At 36.2% G+C, this 19384-nt stretch overlaps 1 protein-coding gene across 15 annotated transcripts in view; it reads left to right on the forward strand.

The window, feature by feature from the left end:
* Window positions 1-19384, forward strand: part of PDS5B (PDS5 cohesin associated factor B) — a 200013-nt gene that overhangs the window by 65172 nt on the left and 115457 nt on the right. For all 15 annotated transcript variants that reach the window (XM_078375264.1, XM_078375272.1, XM_078375269.1 and 12 more), the window contains 3 exons: window positions 10070-10156; window positions 10268-10365; window positions 11006-11132. In XM_078375264.1, the coding sequence (XP_078231390.1) occupies window positions 10070-10156; window positions 10268-10365; window positions 11006-11132 (312 nt within the window). The remainder of the gene's footprint in view (window positions 1-10069; window positions 10157-10267; window positions 10366-11005; window positions 11133-19384) is intronic.

Raw genomic sequence — 19384 nt, forward strand, 5'->3', positions numbered from 1 at the left:
CAGGTCTCTTCATATCCTCTCTTGCCAGCTTTTTTCTGTGCTCCCTCAACTATGTATCAGATAAGATTCTTTGATCCCGACTCTGTGTGTGTGCGAGCACGCGTGTCTGTGTTTGTGTGTGCATAGTTGTGTGGTTTTAGACATGCTTTCTTGTAGTGCTTCTGCAAAATATTAAAAAGGGACTTATTTTGCATTCTCAATGGTTTTTTTAAGGGAATTAGGCAGAACAGATTTCTAGGTAGGGTAGGCCAACTGCATTATCTTTTGTTTGCAGATTGGTCAACAAAATTTGCAAAGTGATTTCAGGAGAGAGCAGCTCTGAGGAATGTGGAAAATCATAATTACTGCCTGGACCATTGATTGATTGTGACCAATAGGAGAAGGCTGCCTGTTACATAGAGAGGCTCCTTCTGTCCAAATGAATTCATGTATACTATTCTATAAATAAAAGGGAGGAATATATTCTGCTGGAAGCCCATGAACCATCATCGGTGAGGTTCTGATACAACATAAGAGTTGTTTCCAAGGAGAGAGTGTGGCTTAATTACTGGACTCACTTAGCACAGGAAGGTGGAAAACAAAATGCCAGGCCTCTGCTCTGCAGGAACAAAACTGCTATTGCTACAGTATCTGATAGCAGACATCCACATATCCACAAGAAGTGCCTCTTAGGTCTATGATGAGAGTATGTCTCCATTCCTCACTTCCCAGAAAGGGGAGAGGGATGGCTTAAAAATCATGTAGATGGTGGAGAAATGGGTGGGGGGAGAGGAACAGCCATTAGCATTGTATCATGTTTAATAAGCTTGATTTCAGCAGCCATATGGAAGCCAAATTAAATTAATATAGAACTAAAAAAAAAATAAGTAAAAATAAAAAAATTCAGTGAACAAAATTTTAAGGAAAGGTACAAAAGACATGTAGTACTTGGTTACGGTAATTGTAAGTAAAACTGTATGAATGCAGGATCTTTAAAAGACCAGAAGAGAAGGGGTATAGCATGAGTAATGTATTTAGGAAAATGCTGGTAGAAAGCATGAAGTAATTAGAGCTGTGTAAATGATACTGGATGTTTATAAGGCAGGTCAGGTAGGAATTAAAAGCAGCAATAATAAAAGATAATTGCGGAGACCTGTAATCCCAGCAGTTTGGCAGGCAGGTGGGTGGATCACTTGAAGTCAGGACTTTGAGACCAGCCTGGCCAACATGGTGAAACCCTCATCTCTACAAAAAATATAAAAATTAGCCAGGTGTGGTTGCACATGCTTATAATCCTAGCTACTCAGGAGGCTGAGGCAGGAGCATCACTTGAATCTGGGAGGTGAAGGATGCAGTGAGCCAAGATTGTGCCACTGCACTCCAGTTTGGGCAACACAGCAAGACTGTCTCAAAAAAAGAAAAATAATTGTGGAAACTATGGGTTAGAGAATGAATCTATAGAAAGATTATTAATTCACAGTGTGAAAAAATACAGTATATGTTTATTTCACTTAATAAGTCTTACTGTTACATGTCAGGAACTGGATTTACAGTGGTAAAATAAAAAACAGGCATGGTTCTCAGACTCATGGAGTTCTTGATAATTGAAGTGAGGAATGTGCTTATTTGATCAAGTCTACCAATTCAAGTAGAGAATGTGGAACCAGTTTTGGGCATTCTTGTTTTAAATTTTGATTGGTGAAAGAATCTTAGCATGAGGGAGGAAGAGAGTAATATTTGTCATTTAAACGTGGAATTGAATTGTAAGATTTGAGAATGGTCAGAGACATTAAAGAAAGTAGATAATACAAGCTGGTCCATGTAGTTGTGTACCTAGGTACTGGCTTGATTTCTAAATGTGAACTTCTCATTTGCAGATACTTAATCAGTTTAAGGAATGATTCCATTTGTTTGGCTGTAGGCTGGGGCTCTCTTTTAATAGATGTTTTGTTGGCATTCTCATGACGGGGAAGTCTAACTTAAGACTGCTGCTATAATTTACTTACCTCTCTTGGGAATCTTTGAGTTTGCATGATCTGTGACCTATTTCAGGACTTAGGGGGTAATGAGAAGTTCTCCCTAAAAAATAGCTTCTGTTTATAACAGAACAGGTTATGAGAAGACTATAAAATAGCTGAATGTAGGGTCTTTGTGTATTATTCCCTAGCTGAAAAAATTTTAAGTATTTAGTTTTTCTGATGAAAAATTTTTTTTTTTTGAGACACAGTCTTGCTCTGTCTCTGGGGCAGTCTTGGCTCACTGCAACCTCTGCCTCCCAGGTTCGAGTAATACTCAACCTTCCAAGTAGCTGGAATTACAGGCACCCGCACCATAACCCGGCTAATTTTTATACTTTTAGTAGAGACGGGCTTTCAGCATCTTGGCCAGGTTGGCCTTGAACTGCTGACCTCATGATCCAACCGCCTTGGCTTCTCAGAGTGCTAAGGACTACAGGCAGGAGCCCCTGCCCCTGCCTGAATTTTTGAGTCTTATTCTAAATGCCTCTTTTTTCTTTTGGGGGGACTGTAAAATTATTAAAATTGTTCTCTTTTTTTTATATTGCTCTTCTCAGCACCTATTTGTTTTTTATTATTACAAAGAAAGAGAAAGAGAAAGGGGAGAGAGAACAGGAGTCTTGCTCTATTGCCCAGGCTGGAATGCAATCTAAAAATAGGTATTAAAAACCTCTTTTATGCTGATAATTTTACCTAACAGCGGAGACAGGAAGGAATAAGGGAAGAAAATAAACAGCCAACCAGTGTTTCATTTAAGTCTGTGAAATGCTGTGCAAGTGCTGAAGAGTGATTTGCTTCCAATTATGTGGTCACTTTCAAAATAGGTGTAACTTGATACTGAGAAAAATGTATGTTCTGTGGACCTGGGGTGAAGAATTCTATAAGTATTCACTGAATTTACTTGTTCCAGGTCTGAGTTCAAATCATAGATGTCCCTGTTAATTTTCTATATCGTTGATCTGTCGAGTATTAACAATGTGGTGTCAAAGTCTCCCGCTATTATTGTGTGGGAGTCCAGGTCTCTTTCTAAGTCATTAAGAACTTGTCTTATGTATCTGGGTGTTCCTATATTGGGTGCATATATATTTACGATCATTGACTCCTGTTGTTGCATTGATCCTTTTACCATTATGTAATGCCCTTCTTTGCTTCTTTTAGTCTTTGTTACTATTTTTTTTTTCTTTTTTCTTTTGAGACGGAGTTTTGCTCTTGTTACCCAGGCTGGAGTGCAATGGCGCAATCTCAGCTCACCGCAACCTCCGCCTCCTGGGTTCAGGCAATTCTCCTGCCTCAGCCTCCTGAGTAGCTGGGATTACAGGCACACGCCACCTTGCCCAGCTAATTTTTTGTATTTTTAGTAGAGACGGGGTTTCACCATGTTGACCAGGATGGTCTTGATCTCTCGACCTCGTGATCCACCCGCCTCAGCCTGTCTTTGTTACTATTAAAGTCTATTTTGTCAGAGATGAAAGCTACAACTCCTGTGTGTGTTTTTTTTTTTAAATATGCTCTCCATTTGACTAATAAGTCTTCCACCAACACTTTGTTTTGAGTCTTTGTGTGTCCCCACTTATGAGATGGATCTGGATACAGCGTACTGATGGGTTTTGACTTTTTATTCAATTTCCCTGTCTGTGTCTTTGATTGAGGCATTTAATCCATTTAAATTTAGGATTAATATTGATATTTGTGAGTTTAATATTGTCATTTAATGCTAGCTGGCTATTTTGCCCATTAATTGATATAGATTCTTCATTGTGGAGATACTCTTTACCTTTTGGTAAGTTTTTGGGATGACTGATACTGGTTGTTCCTTTATGTGTATAGTGCTTCTTTCAGAAGCTCTCGTAAAGCAGGCCTGGTGGTGATGAAATCTCTGAGTGCTTGCTTGTTCATGAAAAATTTTATTTTTCCTTCATTCATGAAGCTTAGTTTGGCTGGATATGAGATTATGGGTTGAATATTCTTTTCTTTGAGGATATTGAAAATTGACCCCCACCCTCTTCTAGTTTGTAGGGTTTCTGCTGAGAGATATGCTGTGAGTCTGATAGGCTTCCCTTTATGGGTAACCTGACCTTTCTTTAGCTGCCATTAGAATTTTCTCCTTTGTTTCAACCCTGGTGAATCTAATGATTATGTGTCTTGGTGTTGCTCTACTTGAGGAATATCTTTGTGGTGTTCTCTGTATTACCTGGAGTTGAGTATTGTCCTGCTTTACTAGGTTAGGAAAATTTTCCTGAATCATATCCTGAAGAATATTTTCCAGCTTGTATTCATTCTCTTCATGACATTCAGGTACACCTATCAAACGTAAATTAGGTCTTTTCACATAGTCCCATATTTCTTGGAGACTTTGCTCATTCCCTTTTACTCTTTCTTCTCTAATCTTGTCTTTTCATTTCATTTCATTAAGTTGGTCTTTGACTTCTGATATCCTTTCTTCTGCTTGATCAATTCGAGTGTTAAAACCTGTGCATACTTCGCGGTGTTCTCATATTGTATTCTTCAGTTCCATTAATTCACTTATATTTCTCTCTAAATTGTCTGTTCTCATTAGGATTTCGTCAAACCTTTTTTCAACATTTTTAGTTTCTTTACATTGGGCTAGGACATGTTCTTTTGACTCACAGAAGTTTCTTATTATCCACCTTCTGAAGCCTAATTCTGTTAATGGAACGCACTCGTTCTCCATCAGGCCTTGTTCCCTTGTTGATGAGGACCTGTGATCCCCTGTAGAGGGAGAGGCATTCTGATTTTGGGTATCTTCAGCCTTTTTATGCTGGTTTCTTCCCATCATTGTAAATTTATCCACCTGTTGTCTTTGTAATTACTGATTTTCAAATTAGGTCTCTGAGTGGACGTCCAACTTGCTGATTCCCAGCGCTGGAGTGTGAGCAACTCACTGCACCGGCTAAAACAGTGGCGTCAAGATTCATGGTGCTATTCTGCCTGGAAATCTCCGGTCTGGCTTCCTTCTTGAGTCCCTTTTTCAATCAGTTGAATAGGCGACTCTGCCTTCCCAGAGCTCCAGACGTTGACCAAAAGGGGACCCAGTCCTGTTTACTCTGTACCAAGAACTGCTGCACTGGGGCACCAGCAAAACTGCCGTGCCGGCCACAAGAGTTGTGCTGGTGACCCGTGGGGCTCCTCTGCTGGGAATCTCCTGGTCCATGAGCAACAAAAATTCGTCTGAAAGTGTGGCGTCCTCTTGTTCTGTGCACTTTCACTGGGAGCTGCTAGTAATCAGCCATCTTGGATCTCTCCTAAAATTGTTAATTATTAAACATTATTGACTTTGAGGATGCTTTCTAAATATTTAAGAGAGTTCACTTTGTTTTGATTAGCATCCAGATTCATATATATGTATATCTGTCTATATTTTGTCTACAGTAGTGTTAAATACATATTAGAAAATTGTGATATTTGAGTCTTACCTTTCCACTTTCAGTTTGTTATTGTCATCAGCAAACCCCTTTTATACAATTGGTTCATGTTCAGACAGTAATTGGTGAGGTTGTAGGTAACTGTTGTCTTTCCATTGCCACATAGGGTCAGTAAGGCATGTATTCTCTTTTAGCAATCCAGGAAAGGTTCATTCATAGAGAACATATTTTCCACAGTACTACTGTCAAAGTAACTTTTTTTTGTTTTAAGTAACCTTTTAAAAAAAACTTCTAGGTTCAGGGGTACCTTTGCAGGTTTGTTATGTAGGTAAATTTCATGTCATGAGGGTTTGATGTATAGATTATTTTGTCACTCAGGTAAAAACTTGGTTCCCAATAGGTAGTTTTCCTATCCTCACCCTCCTCCCACCCTCCACCCCCTACCCTCAAGAAGATGTTGGTGACTGTTCTGTTCTTTGTGTTCATATGTACTCAATATTTAGCTCCCACTTATAAGTGAGAACATATGGTATTTGGTTTTCTGTTCCTGCTTAGGATAATGGCTTCCAGTGCCATCCGTATTGCTGCAAAGGACATGATCTCATTCTTTTTTATGGCCGTGCAGTATTCCATGGTGTATATGGAATATTTCTTTATCCAGTCTACTGTTGATTGGCATTTAGATTGATTTCATGTTTTTGCTATTGTGAATAGTGCTGCTACGAACATACACATTCATGTGTCTTTATGGTAGAGTGATTTATATTCCTTTGGGTATACATCAGTAATGGGATTGCTGGGTCAAATGGTAGTTCTATTTTCAGTTCTTTAAGAAATTGCCAAATTGTTTTCCACAATGGCTGAACTAATTTACATTCCCACCAGCGATGTATCAGCACTCCCTTTTCTTTGTAGCCTTGCCAGCACCGTTTTTTTTAAAGCTTTTTAACAATACCCATTCTGACTGGTGTGAGATGATATCTTGTGGTTTTGATTTGCATTTCTGTAATCAATGATGTTGAGCATTTTTTCATACACTTATTAACCATACATGTGTTTTCTTTTGAAAAGGGTCTCTTCATGTTTTTTGCCCTCTTTTTAATGGGGTTGTTTTTTGCTTGTTAATTAAGTTCCTTATGCATTATGGATATATTAGATCTTCGTTGGATTTATGGTTTGCGAATATTTTCTCCCATTCTGTAGGTTGTCTCTGTTTTGTGATGCAGAGGCCTTTTGGTTTAATTAGGTCCCATTTGTCAATTTTTGTTTTTGTTGCATTTGGTTTTGGTGTCTCCATCATGAAATCTTTGCCAGGTTCTGTGTCTAGAATCTTATTTCCTAGGTTATTTTCTGGGGTTTTTATAGTTTTAGGTTTTACATTTAGGCCTTTAATCCATCATGAATTGATTTTTGTGTATGGTGTGAGGAAAGGGTCCAGTTCTGCATATGACAAGGTAGTTATCCCAGTACCTTTTATTGAATAGAGATTCCTTTCCTCATTGCTCATTTTTGTGGTTTTGTTGAAGATCAGATGGTTGTAGGTGTGCAGCTTTATTTATGGACTTTCTATTATGTTCCATTGGTCTATGTTTTCGTATCAATACCATGCTGTTTTGGTTACTATAGCCTTGTAGTATACTTTAAAGTTGTGTGATGTGATGTCTCCAGCTTTTTTTTTTTTTGATTAGGATTGCCTTAGCTGTTTGGTTCCATACACATTTTAAAATAGTTTTTTCTGATTTTGTGAAGAAGGTCGTTGTTAGTTTGATAGGATTTGCATTTAATTCTGTAAATTGCTTTGGACAGTATGGCCTTTTTAGTAATATTGATATTTTTTATTCATGAACATGGAATGATTTTCTATTTGTTTGTTTCATCTGTGATTTCTTTGAGCAATGGTTTGTAATTCTTGTTGTGGAGCTCTTTCACCACTTTTGGCGGCTGTTTTCCTAGGTATTTTATTTTTTTTGTGGCTATTGTGAATGGAATTGTGTTTTGTGTTTTTTTTCCTTTTACTTTGTTTTTTTTTTTTTTAGAGACAGAGTCTGGCTCTGTCACCCAGGCTAGAGTGCAGTAGCACAGTCTTGGCTTACTTCTCTTTTTGCCTCCTGGAATCAAGCAATTCTCCTGTTTCAGCCTCCTGAGTAGCTTGGACTACAGGCCCACACCACCACACATGGCTACTTTTTGTATTTTTAGTAGAGATGAGGTTTTGCCATGTTGGCCAGGCTGGTCTTGAGCTTCTGGGCTTAAGTCATCCACCCACCTTGGCCTTCCGAAGTGCTGGGATTACAGGCTGAGCCACTGTGCCTGTCTATGATTGTGTTTTTGATTTAGCTGTCAACTTCAAAATATGTGGTCATCATTATGCAGTGAATCACATCTTAAAAATTTGCTGAAGATTGTTTTATGGTTTATTATGTGGTCAGTTTAAAAGTATGTGCCCTGTGCAGATGAGAAGAATGTATATTCTGTTGTTTTGAATGAAGAGTTTTATAGATTATCTGTTAGGCCCATTTGGTCAAATGCTGAGTTCAGGTCCTGAATATCTTTGTTATTGTCTCTGCCCCAATAATCTAATTCTATCAGTGGAGTGATAAAGCTTCCCACTATTATTTTGTTGTCATCTATGTCTCTTCATAGGTCTCTAAGAACTTGCTTTATGAGTCTGTGTGCTCCTTTGTTGGATGCATGTATTTTTAGGACAGTTAAGCTTTCTTGTTGAATTGCACCCTTTATCAGCATGTAATGTTCTTCTTTGTCATCGTTGGTTTAAAGTCTGTTTTGTCTGAAATTAGAATGGCAGCCCTGGCTTTTTTCTGTTTTCCATTTGCTTGGTAGATTTTTCTCTATCCATTTACTTTGACTCTGTCAGCATCATTGCATATGAAATGAGTCTCTTGTAGACAGCATGCCGTTGGGCCTTGTATCTTTAACCAACTGACCACACTGTGCCTTTTAATTGAGGCATTTAGCATGTTTACATTCAAGGTTAATATTGGTATGTGCTGATTTGGTTCTGTCATCATGTTGTTAGCTGGGTATTATGCAGACTTGATTGTGTGATTGCCTTATGGTGTCAGTGGTGTGTGTACTTAAGTAGTCTTTTTGTGATGTGCAGTAACAGTCTTTTCTTTCCATGTTTGCACTTAAGGACCTCTTGTAAGGGAATTCTGGTGGTAACAAATTCCCTTAGCATATGCTTGTCTAAAAAGAATCTTATTTCTTCTTCACTTACAAAGCTTGATTTGGCTGGATTTGAAATTCTTGGCTGAAATTTCTTTAAGAATACTGAATATAGGTCCCCAGTCTGTTTTGGCATATAGTGTTTCTACTGAAAGGTCTTCTGTTAGCCTGAGAGGGTTCCGTTGTAGGTGACCTGCCCCTTCTCTCTAGCTGTCTTTAGCATTTTTTCTTTCATTTTGACCTTGTAGAATCTGATGACTATGTGTCTTGGAGATTGTCATCTTGTATAGTGTCTTGCAAGAATTAATCTGCATTTCCCAGATTTGAATGTTGACCTCTCTAGTGAGGTTTGGGAAATTTTTGTAAACTGTATCCTCTAATATGTTTTCTGAGTTGCTTGTTTTTTCTCTCTTTCAGGGATGCCAGTAAGTTGTAGATTTGGTCTCTTCACATAGTTTCATATTTCTTGAAGGTTTTGTTCATTCTTATTTATTATTTTCTCTTTATTTTTGTCCGACCGAATTATTTTAGAGAACCAGACTTTGAGCTGTTGGATTCTTTCCTCAGCTTGGTTGATTCTGCTGTTAATACTTGTGATTATGTTATTAAATTCTTGAAGTGAGTTTTTCAGCTCTGTAAGTTCAGTTTGTTCTTTCTTAAGTAACCATTTTTGGAGGGTATACTTTTGATAGGACTTTTCTTAAAAGCTGCTCAGTTATTTGCATATTTCTTTCATTTAACATAAGCTTATTATTTTACTTCTAGGGAAATGTTTTTATTTTTTTCTCTTATTGGTGGCATGCTTCCTTTGCAGAATTAGCTTTAAGAAGTTTTTTAAAACTTTTTGAGAATATCATCTACATTTCTCTTGAAACTTATTTCCACAAAATCTTAACTCAGAGTGACACTGAATGTGTCTTTACCCAGGTACAAATGCAGATACAGTAATAAATCAAAAACATGAGATGGGAATAGATTTAGGAAGGTGGGGAAAAGTAAGTAAGTAAAATGAGTAGTAGGAAGCTTGACAAGTTGACTTCTAAGAATATAAGCTTCTTTGTGGTATCTATTGTATTGTCATTTTGGCAATTAAAACAAACTTTGTTTCCTAAACCGCTCTTGCTATATAATTACCATGTATTTTGCTGTTCCAGGAAACCAGATCAACTCTCAGTCATTGCAACATTTTTTATTCTAAAAATAGCATAAATCTTAGCTGGCTCGGTTTTTAGGTCTATTTGTTTAACTTTTGCTATACGATGAATTTTTTTGACTTTAAGATTATGGTAAATGATTTATGTTTTTCTATGAAGGATAGTAAGATATTTAATGTTGTTCATATAAAGATGTACTTTAAAAAATTTTAGCCAAATAAAAAATTTTTTCTGATTCTTTATAGTTTATTTTGATATGTACACATGAGTGCTGAATAAAATCTAGGAGTTTCATGGATATTTTCATTTAGTGTTCGTAATCTAAATGGTACTTTGTCTTTTTTTTTTTAAGGATATATTTATGTTTATAACAAGACAGTTGAAGGGGCTAGAGGATACCAAGAGCCCACAATTCAATAGGTATTTTTATTTACTTGAGGTAAGTAATATCTTGTATCTTGAGGTGACATTTTAAACTGATTTTTTGTGTTTGTATATTTTTACTAATCAGAATGTTTACCTTTCACTTTTTTTTACCTCTTATTTTTAGAACATTGCTTGGGTCAAGTCATATAACATATGCTTTGAGTTAGAAGATAGCAATGAAATTTTTACCCAACTATACAGAACCTTATTTTCAGTTATAAAGTAAGTTTATTTTATTAAGTGTATAACATTTAAAAAAATGTAAAGTTAACAAATTTTGAACTTGCAGGTGGACCTGCATAAACTGTTATGAATATTAGAAGGGTATGATGAATATTAGAAGAGATGTAACTTTTAAGACATTTAAATTTATTTTTATAGATGTTTTAAAAATGAATAGAGCTTCAGTTTGTATTATATGGAATTATTGGTTAGAGGAGTGGCATAAGGCCAATATAAAATTTTTTTGGATTGCATTATTTGTCTATTGAAAATGCATATTGACTTCTTAATGCATGTGGCTATTTGAGCTTTTTGTGTATTCTTTGAAATTATTTACTAGAATTAACCTCAAAGCAATTCTATTTTCTGAATTTAAGGCAGAACTGAAGTTGCTTTTGATGTAATCACTTTTGATTGTGAGACAGGTGAAAATTAGGGAAAAATCTAAGAAATGTCTAAAAATTATATTTTTAGACTATTGTATGCTGTGGGAGAGAGGGAAGCTTTAAATCAATTTACATATAATTCTATTTAATATTTTAGTATTATTTTTGTAAAGTATAATGCTTGTCAGTATCATCTTATGCGTAAATTTTTATATCTCAGTCGTAATTGAAACGAAATCTATTTTGAATTACAGCAATGGCCACAATCAGAAAGTTCATATGCACATGGTAGACCTTATGAGCTCTATTATTTGTGAAGGTGATACAGTGTCTCAGGAGCTTTTGGATACAGTTTTAGTAAATCTGGTACCTGCTCATAAGGTGAGTAACAATATATACTGTAATGTGTCTAATGCCCATTAATATTAAATCTTATAATTTGTGCTTAGGTTCTAAATATGGCTTATCCTGCTTTAACCTTAGTTTTAGAGATCCTGTTGGTTTAGTTATATTAATACATGTTTATTGTGTTTAATGTGTAATAAAAAGATATACTTGTTAATCACTAATAAGTCATCAGTTTAGTTCATGTAATAACATTTGTGATAATTCAGTTTTATATGGATGTATTTCAGGGAATGAATTAGTAGCTACTTAGATGCTGTTATATAACTTATCTGTCAGAAGATGGAACCAAGTAGGGCCATAACTTAAAGACAGTGGTAATGTAATAGAGAGGACTGGTAAATTTAAAGTCTCTACTAAATGGGAGAGAAGTGATATGTTGGTGACATTGTCTTTTGCCTGTGTGATGTTAATCAAGATGCTGTGTGTGTGTGTGTGTGTGTGTGTGTGTGTGTGTGTTGACTTTTGAAAATGACTGGCTCTCCAGTTAGAAATAGGGTTCTGTAATTTGGAAGGGGTTTGGGTTAAAGAGAGGAGCACAGGAATCACCAGTGTAATTATCTGTGCAAATATAAGACCTCTCTGGCAAGACACAGTCTCAGTGTAGAGCTATACAGCATTGTCACAAATAATGCTTTAGTGAAAATGATCTCGTAATGAAAAAATTCCATACTCTTAAAGAAAATAGTCTCTAGGCCGGGCGCAGTGGCTCACGCCTGTAATCCCAGCACTTTGGGGAGGCTGAGGCGGGTGGATCACGAGGTCAAGAGATCGAGACCATCCTGGTCAACATGGTGAAACCCCGTCGCTACTAAAAATACAAAAAATTAGCTGGGCATGGTGGCGCGTGCCTGTAATCCCAGCTACTCAGGAGGCTGAGGCAGGAGAATTGCTTGAACCCAAGAGGCGGAGGTTGCGGTGAGCCGAGATTGCGCCATTGTACTCCAGCCTGGGTAACAAGAGTGAAACTCCGTCTAAAAAAAAAAAAAGAAAATAGTCTCTAAATCCTGAGACTTAGCACACACAACAAATAGCAAGATTAGAACTCAGAAATTCAGAGAATATATTTATTAAATAAAATCCACAGGTTCTGGTGTGCTGGGGGTTCCTAGTCAGCTGCCATCTTGCTCTTCTTCCCACCCCTCACTCCTTCCAGCTGCACTTTGTGAATGCAGCTCACTATGTCCTGACTCTACCAGACCAGCCTCACTTCTGCCTCTGGTAACTGCAAGAGGGAGCGGGGAAGCTGACAAATAGACTTGCAGAGGCTTCTCCCATTGTCTACTTCACCTTGATGCCCACATCTAGTTAACAATTGCCGTTAATTCATTTTATTAAGTGAGCTTTAAAGATCAGCCTGGGCCCAGCTACTGACTTCCCCTGGGCAAATGAACACCTGGCCTGTTTCCACAAGCTCTACTGTTTGTGTGCTCAGTTGAGAAGGCAGGGGTCATGAATCCAGCCACAAAATGCTATAGGGAGGAAGGTTGAATTCCCAGAAGACCTGCTAAGCCTTTCAAACAGGCGGTGCTTGACTGGACTCCTAGTTCTCTGTAACCTCACCCACCTGTCAACTGTGCCAAGACAAACTCTCCTAGACACAAACCAAGTATCTATGTTGGCTTTCTGCAGTGAGCAGCTGCCTACCAGAGGCATCTGAGGTCTCCATCCATCAATTGTTATGGAAAAGACTTTTGTTGGGGAAAATAAACTCCCCCTTCCTGAATGCACATTTCTCCTTGGCCTTGTTATAGGGAGAAGACTTGTAGGTACTTCCAGAAACTAGAATCATAGGATCTACTAAACTTCCTATCTCTAAGTGTAGGAGCTGGAATCTTTCCACCAACTACTTACAGATTCAATCTTTTGCTTAGTCCATTTAGCTTAGGGTGGAAATTTCTCAAGGCAATTACTATTTTGCAGTCCTTTGTATAACTTTAGCTCCTTATAGTTTAGTGAATGACACTGAATAAAAACATTCTGACAAAGTTTTTTAAGAAAATCATAAATACTCTTGGAAGTATTAATGATAAAATGTTTAAGAGTTAAAAAACATAAAAACTAGACACATGAAAAGAAAATTAGGAGAAAAACTCATTAGGAATGAAAAATGGCTGGGTGCAGTGGCTCACACCTGTAATCCCAGCACTTTGGGAGGCCAAGGTGGGTGGATCACCTGAGACCAGGAGTTCAATACTAACCTGGCCAACATGGTGAAACCCCTTCTCCACTAAAAATACAACGGTTAGCCAGGCGTGGCAACTTGTGCTTGTAATTCCGGCTATTTAGGAGGCTGAGGCAGGAGAATCACTTGAACCTGAGAGGCAGAGGTTGCAGTGAGCCGAGATTGCACCAGTGCACCCAAGCCTGCATGATAGAGTGACACTCTGTCTCAAAAAACGAAAAGAAAAGTAAAGAACAGAACAATGGCTATCAAAATAGAAATCCTTTTTTTTTTTTTTTGAGATGGAGTCTTGCTGTTGTTACCCAGACTGGAGTGCAATGACACGATCTCAGCTCACCGCAACGTTCGCCTCCTGGGTTCAGGCAATTCTCCTGCCTCAGCATCCTGAGTAGCTGGGACTACAGGTGCGCACCACCATGCCCAGCTAATTTTTGTATTTTTAGTAGAGATGGGGTTTCACCTTGTTGACCAGGATGGTCTCGATCTCTTGATCTCGTGATCCACCGGCCTCGGCCTCCCAAAGTGCTGGGATTATAGGCGTGAGCCACCGTGCCTGGCCCCAAAATAGAAATCTTGATTGAATTATATGTAAAAGGTATTTAGAGAACTAGGATAGATGTCAGGAAATTATAAAGGCACAGTGAGATGAAACATGAAAGATAATGTCTGACATATTTAATAGGAATTTCAGAACAACAAATAGAGAATTGAGAAGAGATGATATTCAAGTAGAAGTTAGCTTAAAATATTCCAGAATTGTTTAAAGCCATTAATTTATGGATTAGTGAGAAAAAGTACCATGACTAGAGTAAAAAAAAATAAAAAGAGGAAATCCCTTTTCAGGCCTATCCTTAAATTGTGGAATACTGAACGAGAAATCATGCACAAAGCACCCAGAATGTAAAGGCATGGCCCTTACCAGAGAATGAAGGCTAAACTGATTGCTGACTTCTCAATTGCAGTGTTAGAGAATAAATGTAATTTTATGTAAGATAGAGTGGTTTAATGGAATTATAAGTGATGTGATCCTGGGATGATCAGGAGTATTTGGAGCTCTTGATTAACTTTGAACTTTAAATAAACCATTTATGTTAAAATTTTAAGGATTATTAAAAAAGGAAGAGTTACAGTAAATGTAAATGGCCTAAATTTACCATGTAAGACAGATTCTCAGATTGGATTGAACATAATCTGGGTGGTTATTGTTACTAAGAAATACAACTAAAACACATTCACAAAGGGTTAAATATAAAAGGATGGAAAAAAGACTTGCCAGGCAAATATAAATGAAAAGAAAAGCTAGATAGCTTATATTAAACATAGTAGTCTTTAATGGATAAAGAAGAGCTTTAATAAGAAAAGATTCAGTACTCAGGAGGATATCTAATATCTTGTATGCACATAGGCTCAAAATATATAAAGCACAAATTGAAAGAATTATGGACAGAAAGAAGCAAATTCACCTTTCGTCTTCCATTTTAATGTGTTTTAGTGATTATAAAGCAGGTAAACTGAGTTTATAAAAATACTGAGAATTTGAAACACAAAACTAATTTAATAGCAAGCATAACTAACAAGCAAATTCAGTATTCGTGTTCCATTTTAACATGTATTTTAGTGATTATAAATGAGGTAAATTTAGTTTATAAAAATACTGAGGATTTGAAATACAAAACTACTAATTTAGTAGCAAGCACATAATCTGACAAAACATTAAGCCATAATAGTAATTAAAATATTTAGAAATGATAAGTGATACATATTAAAACTTGTAGGATACAGTTTAAGTGTAACTTTATGGCTAAATAAATACAAGGAGTAATAAAAACATCAGAATAAACAAATTATGCAAGGATGAAAATAGTGAAGAAATGAAATTAGTGAAATAGAAAACACAGTGACATTCCACCAAAACCCAAAGTTAGTAATTTGAAAATGTGTTAAATAAGCAAATGATTGGAAAGTTAGATCACAGAAAGGGAAATGGTATCTGTGTACAGTTTTAGAATGAAATGAGGAACAGTAGACATGAAAAAGATTAAAAGACAATTCCATGAGCAATATTTTATGCTAAAATATTTGAAATTAGAATAAATTCCTAGAAAATATAGCCTATCAAATTTGTCTTGAGAGAAAATCAGGACAAATAATTTATAAACAATACATTTAATTGGTTTTAAAACCTCCACCTATAAAACAAAACTCTTCTTTTTAAACAGTAATAGCAATGATAACAGCAGCAATAATAATAACAGCAGCAGAACTCAAACCAACAACAAAAGAACTTGTAAATCCTTTACCAGGAGATTTTTGTTGATCATTTAAGTGGCAAATATTCCTAATCTTCAGCACATTTCCAAATTATAGAAAGAAAGGACTACTCCGTAACTCATTTAATGAGCAGAGAATAATCTTCCTAAGGAAATCAGGTGCAAACCAAGCAAGGGGGAAAAAAATAGGCTAATTGATTTCCAATATAAAATAGTAATTTCCAGAATGATATAAAGTACTGTTGATAATGACCAAATTGACTTTATTTTAGTATTATAAGGATGGATTAACAATAAAAATGTTAGTGATAGACTAAGATTAATTTGTTTAAATTAATAGATCAAAGAGAAAAATTTTAATAGAGAAAAAGATGATACAATTAATTATAATTTATGATAATTCAGCAAATTTGAAATAGAACTTAAACTAATAAGGAGATATGTATGATGCTGTATTTAATGGTAAAATGTTGAAGCATTCTGTTTGATGTGAGGAACACTGTAAAACTGCTTCTACTCAGGTGAAAAGGCAAATATGCTTTAAAAAAATTTTTGTACTTATATTTAAATATATATTTTTAAATTTCAGTAGCTTTTGGGGTACAGGTGGTTTTTGGTTTCATGGATTAGTTATATAGTGGTGAAGTCTGAGCTTTTAGTATCCCCGTCACCTGAGAAATGTACGTTGTACCCAGTCTGTAATTTTTTTTATCTCTTGTTCCCTCTCTACCTTCTGAGTCCCCATAGTCCATTATATCACTTTGTGTGCCTTTGTATATCTGTAGCTTAGCTCCCACTTATACATGAGATCATACAAGATGTGGTTTCCTGTTCCTGAGTTACTTCACTTAGAATAATGGCCTCCAGCTCCATCCAAGTTGCTGCAAAAGACATTATTTCATTCTTTTTTATGGCTGAGTAGTATTCTATCACCATGGAAAACCACATTTTCTTTATCCACTCATCAGTCAGTAGGCAGTTAGATTGGTTCCATATTTTAAGCATGCTTTTAAAAATTAGCCTTGTAGTAGGTGTGTTACATTAGTGGAATAGGACAAGACAAATGTAATATAAAAGGATTAGAAAGAAGAAACTAAGCCAAAATATGAGGTTGCCTGTGCAGAAAACACAAAATGATGTACAAATAAATTTATAGAAAATAAAAGAACATTCTAGAATGTTGCAAGACATAACACGGTATAAAAACCTGGTAGCGTAATTTCAAAAATTTTCATTTGTAGCTTTAATGAAGATGTAAGGTACTTAGAAGTTTAACTAACTATAATGTGTATCACCTTTATGTTGAAAATTATTATAGTTGGCTGAAAAGCATAATAGAAGACTTACATATGTTGAGAGATTTACTGTTTATGGGAGACTTGGTATCATAATGATGTCAGTCTTCTGCATACTGATCAGTAATTCAATCAAAAATAGAAACAGGCCTGTTACAGTGGCTCTCTCCTGTTATCCCAGCACTTTGGGAATCCGAGGCAGGAAAATTGCTTGAGCTCAGGAGTTTGAGACCAGCCTGAGCAAAATGGCAAAACCCTGTCTCTATAAAAATTAGCTGGGCATGCTAGTGCATGCCTATAGTCTGAGCTACTTGAGGGTGAGATAGGATCACTTGCACCAGGGTGGTCAAGGCTACAGTGAGCGGTGATCACACCACTGCGCTCCAGCCTGGGTGACCAAGTGAGACTTAAAAAAAAAAGAAAGAAACTGTTAGCATGTGCACTTGTGTGTAATTTGACAAGCCGAATCTAAAATTGACATGAAAGAGCAAATGACCAGTAATAGCCAAACAGTTTTGAAGAAGAATAAGAAAGCAGGGATCTCCTACTCTTGACATTATTTTCATGTGTCCCTCTGACTGTAATCAGTCAGTGATAGACAAAGGGGCATATGGAAATAATGGAGAATTTCTGAATAGAAGCATCCTTATGTAGAAGCTGACAGAGTGGGTATTACAAGTTATAAAAGGGGGAATAAGAGATTAATGAATGGTTTTAGGACGGTTTACCACTTATATGGAAAATAATAAAAATTAGATACTTATTTCAGAACATAATAAGACTAAATTACAGGTTGAGAGAGATCTAAATGTGGAAAGTACATTTTTAAAATTTTGTTTGAAAATAAATAATATCTTTACAACTTCAAGATAGGAATGAATTTCTTAAGAAAGATATAGAGAACAAAGCCGTATAAGGACAGATTGATAAATTTGATTATATTAAAAATAAAAACTATTTGTGGTAGCCAGTATATGGAATTAACCTGTGTCTATCAATGGATAAGTATATAAAGAAAATGAGGTGTATACACACACACGCACGAATATTATTCCAGCCAGAAAAAAAGAAAATTAAATCTTATCATTTGCAGCAACGTGGATGGAACTGCTGGGGGTTATTATGTAAAGTGAAATAAACTGAGAACAGGAAGACAAATATGTTTTCACTCATGTGGGGCTAAAAAAAAAAAAGCAACAGGTCTCATGGAAGTAGAGAATAGAATGGTGGTTACCAGAGGCTGGGAAAGGAACTGGGGAGGGGAAGAATGAAGAGAAGTTAAGTTTTAAAAAAATAAAGTTAGATAGAAGGAATAGTTCTTTCTAGTATTTTGATTTTTGTTTTTTTTTGAGCTGGAGTCTCGCTCTGTCGCCAGGTTGGAGTACAGTGGTGTGATCTCGGGTCAGTGCAACCTCCGCCTCCCAGGTTCAAGCAATTCTCCTGTCTCAGCCTCCAAGTAGCTGGGATTACAAGCATCTGCCACCATGCCTGCCTAAATTTTTTTATTTTTAGTGGAAACAGGGTTTTGCCATGTTGGCCAGGCTTGGTCTCGAACCCCTGACCTCAGGTGATCCACCTGTGTCTGCCTTCCAAGGTGCTGGGATTAAAGGTGTGAGCCACAGCGCCCAGCCTTCTTCTAGTATTTGATAGTACAGTAGGGACATTATAGTTAACAATAATTTATATTTCAAAATAGCTAAAAGAGAAGATTTGTAATGTTCCCAGCACAAAGCTAACGTAAATATTTGAGGTGATGGATATTTTATGTACCTTGATTTGATTATTATTTAATGTATACATGTATTGGAATATCACATGTTCCCCCAAAATATGCATCGTTGTTACATATCAATTAAAAAAATGAAAAAACATCACTGTACTTTAAGACATTATAAACATTGTGAAAAGACAAATATAGACTAAGGTATATTATACATGTACAGACAGTTTCTGACTTAATGTTTTGACTTACTTTATGATGGGTTTATTGGGGTATTCAGTGCATTTTGGGTTACTTACTTTGGGTTTATTGAGATGTAGCTTTACCATAAGTCAAGGAACATCTATAATTGACACAAGTTTAGTCCATAGAATTTTTGGAGAAAATCTAAAAATAAAAGTAAGACTAAATAGTGTAATTGAAAAATGGCAAAGATAGAATTTACAGAAAATTACCTCTCATATACACAAGGAGACTTGTACAAGACGTATAATTTAATGTCTATGAGTAGGAGAATCAGTAAAGAATCTGTAGTATATCGTATCTAAACAGCAGTTAGTATGGATGAAATAATAAAGTACGAGCATTAAAGCAGATAAATCTAAAAATATGCTGCATAAAGAGTATGAGTTTAAGGATATATACAATATTCCTGTTCTCTGGAATATGTTTAAACTGGAGTAGTGACTCCCATTTTTGATCTTTACTTCCTTGTATCATTATCAGAGTCTCTTAGAAACATATTTTCTTACGATATT

This window comes from Callithrix jacchus, chromosome 5, assembly GCF_049354715.1.
Source record: "Callithrix jacchus isolate 240 chromosome 5, calJac240_pri, whole genome shotgun sequence".
NCBI classification, from domain to species: domain Eukaryota; kingdom Metazoa; phylum Chordata; class Mammalia; order Primates; family Cebidae; genus Callithrix; species Callithrix jacchus.